The sequence below is a fragment of the Eucyclogobius newberryi genome, unplaced genomic scaffold (assembly GCF_026437365.1).
Source record: "Eucyclogobius newberryi isolate DKJ021-1_F unplaced genomic scaffold, fEucNew1.0.hap1 SCAF_20, whole genome shotgun sequence".
NCBI classification, from domain to species: Eukaryota; Metazoa; Chordata; class Actinopteri; order Gobiiformes; family Gobiidae; genus Eucyclogobius; species Eucyclogobius newberryi.
Window position 1 is genome coordinate 13,878,177 of NW_027315835.1, and position 13,487 is coordinate 13,891,663.

At 44.9% G+C, this 13,487-nt stretch overlaps 1 protein-coding gene across 39 annotated transcripts in view; it reads left to right on the forward strand.

Annotated features, from left to right (window-relative positions):
• The window catches only part of tcf7l2 (transcription factor 7 like 2), an 85,320-nt gene that overhangs the window by 17,960 nt on the left and 53,873 nt on the right, over window positions 1–13,487 (forward strand). For 35 of the 39 annotated variants that reach the window (XM_072455889.1, XM_072455890.1, XM_072455897.1 and 32 more), the window contains exon 4: window positions 8,600–8,701. The exons of the other annotated variants lie outside the window; for them this stretch is intronic. In XM_072455889.1, coding sequence (XP_072311990.1) covers window positions 8,600–8,701 — 102 coding nt within the window. The remainder of the gene's footprint in view (window positions 1–8,599; window positions 8,702–13,487) is intronic. 39 annotated transcript variants of the gene reach the window in all.

Consider the following 13,487-nt stretch of genomic DNA (forward strand, 5'->3'; position numbering starts at 1 on the left):
GCACCAGCTCTCTTTCTAGATAGACGTTGTCTCCGCCGCGCTCCTGCCTGCACAGCCGCACACAGCAGCACACGTTTGGTGTATCATTAGCTTAGTGCGCAGGGAGGCGTGCGAGGCGCTCTCTCTCCTGCCTTATCTCCATGTCAATCACAGCGTGTGTGTGAACATCAGTTGTAATGATCTCCATCCAGCCTGTCGGTGCGTGTTAGCGCCTGGCTCCCTTCGCCCCCGGAGCAAGCCGTTCCCCAGCTAATAGATGCAAAATTAAGCTGATCAATAGATGGCCTCAGCTCATTATTGACATGTTATCACGGCGTGGGATTTTTGTCTGGGGGTTTTATACACACTAGTAGACACTTACAAAGATGCGAGGCAGCTTGAGAGAAATGGCTCTCGACACTTTTCCTAAATGCTAAAATAATATTACATACACTCTTAACATATTCTTATTTAATATCAAGGATTCTGGTTTCTATAGCACACATGTGGATAATCACCCGCTCAGTTGTCGGAAATGAGATGGAGACTTTGTAAAACGGCATATTAAAGATTCATCAATAATTGGCATGTGTGCGGCTGTTTGTGTTGCGAGCAGAAGGGAGGGGGCTCTCTTATGGACCGATCAGCACGTGATTGAGCTAAGTGGTAATTAAGCGTGAGAGAGGTGCGCGCGCCGCGAGCCTGTGCGCGACTATCTGTATGTGCTGAGGTAGAGGCCTATAAGGTGAGGCAGGGTTCAGGGTTCTCTGGGGTGCTCTAGAGGTGAGGGCTACAGGAGATTGAGGAGGGAGGCACATTAGCCACCCACTCTGTCCCGGGCCACCCCTGACCCTCTGCAGGTCTTATTGTCACGGAAGCATCTCCACATTTTAATGAGCTCCTGTAACCAAGCCCTTATTACTTATTTATTCATTAAGCCGTCGTGGCAAAGCGGCAGTACCCCACTGAGTGAGTGCGCATCTAATTGCTTGTGTGGGAAGTTTCACCCCTCCTTCACTCACATTATCATAGCAGATAACATGTTTTGTAACAAGCATAATAGTTTAATTTAAAGCTAATTAAAATCAAAATAGATAGTTAAACATAGGTGAATTTGCCTCCTTGGTTGGTGCTGAATCCATAACCTGAAACCATATTTGAGATTGGACTAAAAGTCTCAAACTCATGGGCTTTAGCAATGCTCAGGGAGTCGACCTCATGAATATGGAGGCTGCACAGGTTCAAGATGCTGAGTGGAAGTCAGAAAGAGAAGCCGAGCAAACTCAGTGTTTGTTGGTTACTATGAAGCTTTTGTGCAGATTAATTGCCCATTGGTGTGTTTGTGATGCTTTGACATAATGCTCTCTGATTGATGACGATGTGTAGGTGGAACTGTGTGATAGTTTGTAGTGCTGGGGCGGAAATATCGGAAGTCTTTGTGAAGCCAAAGAGTACACATTCTCTTCCTTTGGGCCTTGTTTCAGAGTTTTCATATATCCAGTCTACCATTTAACTAATAGTGAACTCTCAGAACAAAACCAGACACCCAACATCAAGGGCAGCAATCAGCTCTCCTCCAGCACAATACCAAATACAGCGTGGAGCAGAAACGTGGGCGCTCTCTCTCCTCTGCAGAGCTCAGCAGCTGCCTTCACCTTTTTAACTGCTCTCTCTACGCCCCTCACTCCTCACCCCTCGCCCAGCTTCCTGCTTGTGAAGGTGAGCGTGCAGAGCAGGGGCATCGCTCAGCCCACAGCCCTGGCCCCGTGTAAGGGCCCCGGCATGTTCACCTGCACCGGGCTGCAGAGGGTCAGTGTGGTCCAACCTGATCTTTACCCAGGAAATGCTCCGGTTTACTTCTGCTGGGCTGGGATCCTTCCACTCTCCTCCAGTACTACTGCTATTGTGGTATTCATTTTCTCTGAACATTGTTTCTCTTTCAGTCATCTAACATTGTAAATACTTTGCCATAACAAGTTTGGAAAGTGTCTACGATGCACATTTTATTTCCCTTACCCAGAATCCTCAGTGCTTCATAGCTTCCTCCCCTGTAGCCTCTGAATGTGGAGGCTCATGATAGCTCATCACGGTCGAGGTTATATTTGTGTCAGAGTCAAAGAAACGCCAGCAAAAGGAGGTGTCAGTGAGATGGAAGAGCCACAAACACACGTGTGTGAAGTGGCAGGGACCTGAAAGCAGAGGCATTCTGCCTCCAAGCCGGATGCTAAAGGTGCCAGAGAGCCTGTTCATTAGCGCTCTGATGGAAGACTAGCCAGCTCCTGCTGGCCTTCACCCTACAACACTATTTATAGAGCAGCCAAGATACACTCCTAATGACACTGGGAAAGGGACAGTGAGGGGGGAGGGCGGCAAGTCACACACTGCAGGCTCCTGGAGAAGTTTCTGGACCATCCTTATTTCTTTGGAGAACAGTGTCCATAGGTCCACCTTGATTCTCTGTTTAATTGTGAAGGAACTACAGGGAATCTTTCCTGTGCTGTTTGTTGCATTCTGTTGCACAATCCCTCCAAACTTTCCGGTCAGTCAGCTGGTGTTTGAACAAGCACTTTGCCCACACCTGCAAAGTAAACAGTGACAGAGCAAGGCTATACTTATCACTTGAACCTGTGTTTAAGGCAGCCAAGCTCACTTCCAAGACACACCTGATAAAAGTCTCCAGATATGTTTGACTACAGACCATCTCCATGACCAGCAGCTTAAATACAGTATATCATCCTACTTTTACAAACATTGTCAGTTGGAGTTTTACTGTAAAATGTCTCTGCTTGGGAAAGGCAGTAGGAGGTGAGGAGGCAAGCTTTCGGAGCAGGTACATTGCTCATTGCTGTGGGGGCCAGTGGAACCCCCCCAGCGGTCTTGGCTTAGGAGGAGATGTGGACCCAGCGGACCCTCTTGCCCCAGGGCACAAAAACCCCAGGCCTTTCCACATCCCACTTTTATTTTCCTGGTTGCAAAACGCCTCTGGCTATCTGAGCAGGTGTTTTTTCTTTAATATCTACTCATAAAATGTGCAATAGGAGAAGCAAAGCAGTCATGATGGCTTCTTATGCGATGGCTAGCGTCGTCCTATCTTATAAAGGCCCATTCAACCCAATATTTTGTTTTCTCACTGATTGAACTCAAACCGCCTGCTTTATAATATCAGCTATGTATTAGCATTAGCTTCTGCCCCTGAAGTTAACATGAGAAACAGATCAGGACAATATGTTAGCTTTTGTTTTTAAAAGGATAAACTTGTCGTCACAGTGAATAGACTAATCTTTTAAGCCCGGTGCAGTTTACTTGCGGAGCTTTGAGCCAGTTCCTCTTACTAGCCTTGATCATTTGAGCCTTAAATAAAGCTCTTTATAGTAACAGTCTGATTGGTGTAATCTGCAAGCTGTCAATCCCATCCCTGCACACTGTCCCGGAGGAGCTGCCGGGTCTGTCCGCCGAAGAGCGAGCGTTCAAAAGTGGGCGAGTTCTGTTGTTCAGGTGCGGAGGTAAGCGTGTCTGAAAGTGTGTCAGAGGTACGCTCAGCAGCACACACGCAACTACAGCGTTCGTGTGATAGCGAGCCACAGATGGGCCAAAGATGGGCTGGATTCTCTGGAGCTGCACCCTGCCTCCATATGCTGACTGCGAAGCCAAGCTGTTTGTTGCGTAGCTGATGTCGACAGTGAGTCGTCGCTATAGTCCCGTCGTCATCTGTCTCTCATTGGAAAGTGGACTAGTGCATCGGAGCCACGTTGGCACTCCACAGCGCCTGCTTGTTTGATTGCCACAAAGCCCTCTGCTCTAAATCCAAAACAAAACGGACAAGGCGGGTGCTGGCCACTGCGCCAGCCACCGTGCCTATGCGATGAATACATCAGATGGAGCTGGATCCAGGTGGAAGAGCTGGGAGACGACCAGAAACAAGCAGAGCAGTCCAGCAGTTTTCCTCACCTGTCATTCACACTAAAACTATTTGAGGGCAACTTCACCTTCCTCTGTCTATAGCCTGTATTGACTGACAAAAAAAATAATATCTTGAGAATAAGACGCTAGCAGCAGTACCAAGAAGAATCATTTACTGCTAAATTGCTTTGATCCTAAAATATTAAATTAGTAACAACAGTGATGCGAGCAGGATGTGTGAGGGCCCTGGTGCCCTTGCTTTTGTCTGGGGCCTCTCTCTCTCTCCCTCACGGTGACGCAGAAAGCAGGGCCCCGGCTTGTTGTCATTGTGATGACAGTCGGTGCGGATCTGGGTTAACACACTCCAGCTCATAACATGCCAAACTTGAGAGCCGCAGCAGTCAGTCACACGCGCTTCACTGCCCCAGCATGGCAACGCCGGGCCTGAACTTTGGAAAGGTGCGGAGGAAAGAGAAAAATAGCTAAAAACTATTCATAAGAGGAATGTTTTCGATCCTTGTCTAGGTTGCGGTACATCTTTAACATTTTTGTTTGGGCTGTAGGATTAATCACAATTTAATCCAAATTGCAATTTTTAAAGTGGAAATAAATTATAGATCTACCTGATTTTTACTGTAAAAAAATTGCAGTAGTTTATCAGTTAATTCTGATTCCAAGCATCCTAAAAATTCACTGCAATGAGTTTGTAAGTGGATTTCACAAATTTCAGTGGCTGTAGCCTAGTTTAGTCATCAAGGTGATGCTAAAAAACAGTAGCGTGCTAATAGCGCCCTTCTTGGTTGTTGATAAAACGCTTTATAATTAGATGCAGACAGCTCACAATGGTCAGATTTCTACCCTATGTATACACTATGTACTGGGGTCAAACAAAGCTCAACTACATGCACAAAAATGGGGAGTACCCCCACTTTATCCTGTCTCCATAGGGCGTTATTATTTGTAAAATCTGCTCACCCTCTAGTACAGACCTCTAAAACACATTCTTGAAATGTTTGTGGATTCTTCTATTAGTTTTGTAACAATTAATGCTCATTTAAAATGTAAATATCGTTTATGTAACACTCTACATGTAAGTAATGACTACTTACATCATAATGAACTGCCTCCTAATAATCAGGGCAGTTAGAGTAAGTTCATCCCTGTGTTAGGATTAAGAGAACTGCCTTGTCTTTCACTTCATCAGAGACAATTGAGTCATTCAGCGCCCATTGTGGGACCGGCCCGCTGAGAGTTGGGGGGTTCGTGTGAGGTGGGGGTACGACGCTGAAAGAGGAGAAAGGGGAGCAGGAAGCCGTCTGCTGCACAGCCTGCAAGAGCGCGCATACCTCCGGGTGGCTCGTCCGGGGTTAGGATCTGTCAAAGGGGCATGTTTAGTGATTGTGTGTGTGGGAGGGGGGCAGAGAGAGAGAGAGAGACACACAGTTATCCCCGAACTCTGCAGCAATTTGTCACATTGGAATGGGTACTTGAGTTACCCACGGGGCCCCCACATAGCACTGGAGTTTTCAGACTGTGCAGTGGGAAAGAAGGAGGGGCTAGAGAGCAGCACAGAGAGGTCAGGGGTCGTGGCCTATACTCAAGCCCAAGCGGTGTGTCCGTTAGCAGGGTGGGCAGCCAGTGGGTGGGTGGGTGAGTGAGTGCTTGGGCAGGGTGGGGGTTGCTGAGTGGGAAAGGAAGGAGGCCAAGAAAGGGGCGGGTCGATATGCAGGGTGCTAGGGTGCTGGCCAGGGCGTCGTTTTCCTTGGCATGCTTATAAAACTTGCAGTAGAGATTAGTGTGTGAGAATAGCAGAACTGAAGTGGAGCCTCTTGTCAGGACATGCGTTCCAGCACTGTCCCCCTATAGTCCCCCCAGTGTCTCCTTGACCCAGCGATCATGGGTGTCACCTTCACGCTTCTTAACGGCCTACTCACAATGCGCATCTCCTTGACCCCTATGGGCCGACAGCAGCTGTGTTCACATATCTCAGCGCATTACCATAAATAATGCTCTTATTTAGCATTCCTGTGAATATTTGTTTAGCATAAAGTCAAGTCTGGAAGCTAAAAGTGAACTTCAGTTTTATTTTGGCTCGTTTCAAATCCCCACTTATGATATTAAAGGACCTCGTCTTGGATGATCTCATGGATGACAGGCTTGGTACTTCCCCATCACGCCCCTTTCTCTCTCCTCGGCCACGCCTCTCTAGGCAATTAATATCCAGCATGGGGGGTCCATTCAAAACCCACATGATGTCAATTCTGGACTTTTTTTTTACAACCTCTCCGTGTTCCACAATCAAGACATACAAACAAGTGTAAACAACCCGGGTTTTTAGAACTGAAAGTCGACTTGGGGCCATAAATGAGTGGTAGCGGTGGAGAAAGAGCAGGCAGAAAGGCCTGTTTTTTTTTTTTTCCTGGGCCGGGCCTGTAACCGAGGACATGGAGTCAATAACTCCCTCCAGCGTCTCGCACTGGCAGGCACCCCACAGTGAACTCGCCGCTAATTACCACTGATTTAGACACGGACTCAGGAAGGGTCGCGACACGCTCCTTCCTGGACACGCGCGGACACGCACACACACACACACACACCCGCACACACACACGCGCACACGCACGTACGCGCACACACGCACACACACGCACACACACACACACGCACACACGCACACACGCGCACACACGCACACACACGCACACACGCACACACACGCACACACACGCGCACACACGCACACACACGCACACACGCACACACACGCGCACACACACGCACACACGCACACGCACACACACACACACACACGCACACACACACACACACACACACTGTAGACATGCATACAAACCAGCGGTCACCCTCGCTGCCCAACAAGACATAGACTCTAATGTGCCCACATCACCACACTGTCTGGGACTGCGGTAACCAAAGGTGCTATCTTAGCTCTTGTGGTGAGTGTGTGGTGGTATGACAAGCCTAAAGTAATACAAGACAGGTAAAGTTTCACTATGTAGTCACTGTAATTGTCGGCTAATATAACCTGCATTCATCTTTCACTTTCCATGGATCTTAGTTGGCTGAAATCTCTCCTAACTATGGAGCTTTTGGTGGGTAACATTAGCAGGGTTGACAATTGGGAAAATAAAGTTATGAGATGCTTTTAAAGGTGCACTATGAAACCTTTCTACTGACGGTTGGGCCACCTGTCGGTCTCCATGGTGATGTTATTGATTTGCCTGGAAGTTACAGGTCAGATAAACACTTACGTAACAAAAACATCTCCACGGAGACAAGCAGCTGGCAAACCCTTGACCATAAAAGTTACACAGTGCAGCTTTAACACAAGAGATAACACGCTAACTTAATACCACACATTATTTTGTTACTGTATGTCATTTTCCACAAAGTTCGCACTTAGATGGTATTTTTCGAATGTTGTCCAATTACTTTAACTTTATTTACACTTAAAAGAGCAGTGACCCTTTTGACTTCAGACGAGGTGGCTGTGACATTGATAAGCCATGTCAACCATCAATAGTGTATTAGGTCAGTTCTGAACCCTGTCAATACAGTGACCATAACTCATTTCAGATCTCTTCATATGAAACTAGAATACTGAAGATTGCTTGTGTCATCAGATGGAAAGGCCTCCACCCTTTTTTATAGCACACAGATATTTCTCGTGTGAGCTTATCTGCGGCTGTGGGCTGCGAGCGAGACGGCAGGGAGACACTCTGATAGGGCCCGGGTCAATCATTGATGAGGAGCGCAGCGTGTTCGGGCACCATGCTCCAACCTCTTTATGGTTGACAATAAAAAGGCCAACGAGACACCTTTATTACATTAGGTCATCACAGAGGTTGTTGTCCACGCTGCATCATCATCACTCCTGATTACTTCATAATGTCAGAAAGCTGTCATTTCGACTTAGATTGTTAAAACATTGTTGTCAAGTGTTGTTTTTAAGATATGCTAACTTTGAATGTTGAATGTATTGGGTATGATAAAAGAATCTGCCAAAAGAGCTGTTTAAAAGGGTAAATATGTATGTTGTAAACCTTCAAATAAGGTTTACATCATGCATATTTGCCACATTTTACATTTCATCTATAAACCACTTTACTAATAATTATGAAGACACTTTTTTAGTACATTTCTTATTCACATTGAGACACTACCATTCTATATATAGTGGGATACAAAAAATAAAAATACCAAGATGTTTATTTTTGTCAACAGCGTTCACTCCTAATTTTGACATTTCCGAACTGTGTAATAAAAACAAATGACAGGAAATAGATGAAAGTACCATTTGAGAACCAACAAAAACGGTTTCCTAAATGTGTTGAATGTGTAATTTGTTAATAATTTGTTGCCCATGAATATGAAGACCAGACAAGTGCTTTTGGATATTGCAATGCCCCCAACATGGCATGATATTGTTCATCTTTGTGTTTTTTGTGTGTCTTTTAGTGTAATTATTACAGTAGCTACCTGTTGCTCAGCCTTGCATGCTCATGGCCACCCATCCTCTCATCTGCCTTCACATTCTGAGTTGCTCGTCTCATGTATTTTAAGTTCACGCACTCATACACCACCTCTTTGAAAAAAATGATGTAGATTCCTCTGTTTTTTGTCTTTTTGGTTTGATTTTTTCCGCATTGTTTAACATTTGTTTTCTTTCTTTCCATTGTGTCTCCTTTCTACCATTCAGTACCTACAGATGAAATGGCCCCTGCTAGATGTTCAACCAGGAGGTCTTCAGAGTAGACAAGCACTTAAAGATGCCAGGTCACCGTCACCGGCACACATCGTTGTAAGTAATCCTACCATTCCGCACCTTTAACTCTACACTGCTCTGCTTTTTTGGCTTTTTATTCTGTGTTGTTGGTATCGTGAACGTTTAACAGATGGTGTTAGTGATGTCCAATGCAATCCAGGCTGATGTGACTAATAACATTTGAAAGTATGCGTTGACCACAAAGGACAAATCCGAACTATCTGGATGCTGTTTTTGTAGGAAAGTGTGGGCGTTCCTTGCACATTGATTAGCCTATCCGAGTTGAAGGAGCACTCTGGCACTAGACTTTGCCTGGGCAGCCATAGGGGGCATACGCTGCACATAAGAATTACAGAGCACCCACCTCAGGCATGTCAATATCTGAAGAGCCTGGCTAGCTCCAGAGCGAGCACCGAGCATGAACTTAGCAGCTAGCCAAAGGCGTGAAGTTTTTAAAGAGGTCAGCAAAAAGGTTGAACTTCGGGAGGTGTTGTGTGTGTGGTCACAGGGTTAGCCGGGAAAATCAATAAGAGTTGGGGATTGAGCGGAATTAGTGAGGTGACTGAGAATGCCCTGAGCCCGTATTGGCACAGTTGTTACTTTTGTTCCAGCGTTCGTCTACATATCGTAAGAACATTTTTGATAAAGAAGAGAGTTTGTAAACTTATGCATGCAGATAATCTCCTGTGAAAGTGTATTATTGTTGGTTATTCGTGGGTTTCTTTCGAGGACATTTCACCATTCAAACGATAAAATATTTAGTTTTGAATTGTTAATTGCTAAGTTTTCATCACTCTGAAACCCATGGATAAAATCACAACAATTTGATCTGTAACTTTATATATTTGTGATATTTTTTCCCAACTTTCTTATTGCCTGTATAAATAAAGCATATCTTTAAATAGAACTGAGAATGTCACAAATGAAGACAAAAAGCAAGTACCGGTAGTGGCATTACTACTGAGAACAGCAGGCGTTTTTCTCTGCTTGTGATGCTAATGTTATTTTTAAACCAGAAGAGTTCAAGGGGCCTCTTTTACTCTGGTGTTTGGGAGAAGGCAGCGTCTCAGCTCTTATGAAGTCATTAAACTGGTCGTGGGTTGCAAAAGCTGCAGGTAAATAGTTGAGGTTTGCGGCACACTGAGTCATGCGGCTGTAAATACTCTCCCCCCCCCCTTACATGCTCCCAAACCACCCCTGAGAAGCGCATTTAAAATATACTTTTGGACACACAGGTACTGTTGAGAATATCAGTTGTGTGTTATAGGTGCTCTATGTAACGTTTCTGACACCTGCTTGTCTCCAGGTGACAATACTAGGAAAATAGGTGAGATCTGTGGAGACACAGTAAGAATAAAGTATTTTAGGAGCTAAAATATTATAAATGTAAAATATAAGAGTAAAACGCTTCTATGGAATATTCCAGGAAAAGAAATACACATATATTTATGGAGACAAACAAGTGGTGAACGACCAACCAGAGTGAAAACAAGTTATTGCATCTAGTCACAAATTGTTTTAACACTCAAAATATTGTGAGAGTGTAAAAAAAAATAGTGTGTTAGTTAGTGTGCTAACATATTTTATAATTTTGGTCATTTTAGTTTGCTCTGAAATTCCTTTTATTTGACGTGGATGATAATAATTGTAATAGCTTTGGACTTTTAAAAGATTTTGAAAGGAAAAGCGTATTGTGAAGTCAATTTTGGAAAGGCAAAAGCACATGGATGTGTTGGAAAGTTATCAAGTGTCTGGTGCCTTTGATTTCTCCATTAGGTGGAATCAGCAGAGCAAAGCCAGAGCAGAACAGAGCAGTGGGAGCTCAGTTAAATGAATATTGTTACAAGTGCTGACAGTGATCAATATAAAGGAATATATTGTAATATTTGTGGTCATATTGCCCAGCCCTACTGTGTTCTGTTTGATAGAGTACACAGGCTGCTCAGATCAGAGGCATTGCAGTGTTGCCTCATAGACACACACAAGTTGCTGTTAGCACAAGTGATGAAATTGAATGTGAAATGCAGCTTGTATTGTTGGAGCTCCTTGCACCCTGCTCCGACACCTCTCGCAGAGGAGGAAGTGCGATTGGATGTTTCCCTGGTTTGCATCATACGGCTGTCGTACATATAGAAAAGTCAGATTAGTGTGGACAGCTACGTGAATGCCAATGATAACCCCACACGGACTCCCACTGGTGTCACTCACTCAAGCTCTCTCTCTCTCTGTTATTCTGTACAAGATGGCCTCCATGTTCAGTACGTGAGCTCCTTATCAATAAATTGGGCTGTAAACGGTAGTTTTGTCTTTGTTTACAAATGCGGAAAAACACTCAGGCACCTTGACCTCTCCTGCCTGCAGTGCTGGCTGGCTGCATTGGCAGTGATAAGGAGCCGTCGATGGGTCTGCCTGATAAGAGCGATCTGAAGCCCGTGACCCTTAGACAGCTGAAACAACAATAGAAAGTAAAAGATGGAGCTGTGATTGAGCTGTAGTGTTGTGCAGATAGATGTGGTGATGCAAACAGGCTGCTGGCTCTGGGGCTGGAGGAGGAGGAGAGAGAGAAGAGGAAGTGACCTCACAGCTGGTCTTTGGGAGGGCAGGCTCGTGCCCCTGTTTACCATGCCCTCAAAGGGGGCCACGCCGCTGCCTTTGAAGTGCCTGACCACCCCGCAGGCAGCCTCCAAACCTGCCGCTCCTGAACTTTTATGTCATTGGCTCAAAGTTATTCAATATTTATTCACCTATTGATGTGTATTTTTGAGGGGTAGGCTTCAAGAAACATTTTTTCTGCCTCGCGGAGTTCCTGAGGGAAAGATCACAGACAGTCCCTGTTTGTCAACTCTCCTTTCAATGTGATGTTTTAATTTGGCTTTATTCTCAAGAATGAACATACACGCTGCCGCCCATTTTCATAATTATTTATGTATGCCGTGACAGTTGCAAATGATGCACACAGCATAACACCAGAGACAGCGGACGCCTCATCACAGAGTCATGTAATGTGCACAAACGCACCTCTAGAATCACATATTAACCACTGCGAAACACAGCAATCAAAGTCACTCCAATCGAATCATGTCTCTTAATTTGACGGGGAATTGGGGCAGAAAGTCTCATATGTTTAAAGCACACGCACCAACTGCTTCCCTGACGCTCACGTGCGCACACACAGCACATGCACTCACAGCCGCGGTCCACAGCCCAGGCCCGGACCAACAATGTCTCCATTGTTTTATGAGCTTTCACTGGCAGCAGGGGATGGCTGGAGTGTTAACCATTTCCCGGCCGTGTTGCATTGTGCGCATGTGTGTGTGAGTGTGTGTGTGTGAGTGTGTGTGAGGTACTGAGGCATGCGATGAGGAGAGGGAGGGCACTCGCGCTAAGTGTATGGTAATTACTGTGGAGGAAGTGATGGAATCTGGCCTTTTTTACGGCAGCGCAGACCTCCCACCTGAGCCTGTCCAAAATGAGAGCGTGCTTTTTGACTTCCATTGAGGCGCGCTTGTTTCGCTGAAGAAATGTCATTCAGTGACAAACATGTTTGGAGATTTCAAAACTGCAACGAATTTAAAAAAAAAGAATACAAAAAAAACCTCAAAACAAATGACACAATAGCTTAAATTCCTGTTGAAAAATGTTCACGTGGAGCGGCTGTGGTGGTGCGGTCTTTGAGAGACGGATCACGTTTAGGCCTTTTGACCGTGTCCTGTCCGTTCTGAGGCCTGTGGATAAAGGGGGCTTCCTGTGGTCTGAAAAGGCCGTGCACCTGGACTAAGCACACAATGGAGAAGGGCTCTGGGAGGGCCGGCCTTGTCCGTGTTAATGAGCGACCCCACGGACAGCACACACAGCACCACACTTTTAATGCACTTTACCTATAGAAGCCAGCGCCGTGTGGACTAAGACTGGGCTTAGACCGGTCCATCATTCAACAAGTCACTTCTCACACAACCTTTCACCTGGCTGTAGCTTAAGAGCCAATGGGGTTCTACTATAAAGCTGCTACTAAAAAGCTGGGATCTTACATTGAGCCATAGTGTCCTCCCTCTGTCACAACATTTTTAAATTTATTTTTCTTTTTTTTTCAGAAGGCACATTGATTAATTAAGTTTGTGAAGAACTTATTCTCATTTACAAACGTATTCTCATTTTCAAAAACGTAAACTGCCCCAAACCTTTCTTTTACGGTTCATGTTACACACTCTGGACTCTAAATGAACTATGTAACTTTTATAGTGCAGAGTCTGCCACTTGCTTGACACCATGGAAATATTATTGCTTTGCCCGGAATGTTCCACAGTATGAGATTAACCATCTTGCATTTATGCCTTGAAAAACATGCATTCTTACTTTCCACAGAACTGATCCGTAACTTGACCTGGTGTTCTCACATGCTGCTGAGATAGATTCGTTAATGCCGTACTGTAGAACTCTTTAGGTAAAACATCTCCATGGAGTCAAGTGGAAAAGTTACATAATGCACCTAATCAAAATGTTATTGAAGGGGCTTTTTTAATGTAATGACATAAAATCTGTTTTGCAAGAGCACAAATGTAATGTAAAAGCATCTATTCTATCCACTGTGCGATCGTTGCATTAAGGAAGTGCGCTGTTAGCATGCTATTTGCTGTTAGCTTAACCGTGACAGAAAAGCGCTTAAGAACTCATTGCGGTGAATAAATAGGTTGCAAGGAATACAAGTGTAAAATAAAACTTGACCACTCCAAAGAGTTTGAAATGAACTAGTTCTATTTTCCCTCGTTTTTAAGACAGTATAATAAAAATCAAGTACATCGCCTTCAATTGTGCAAAGCAAATT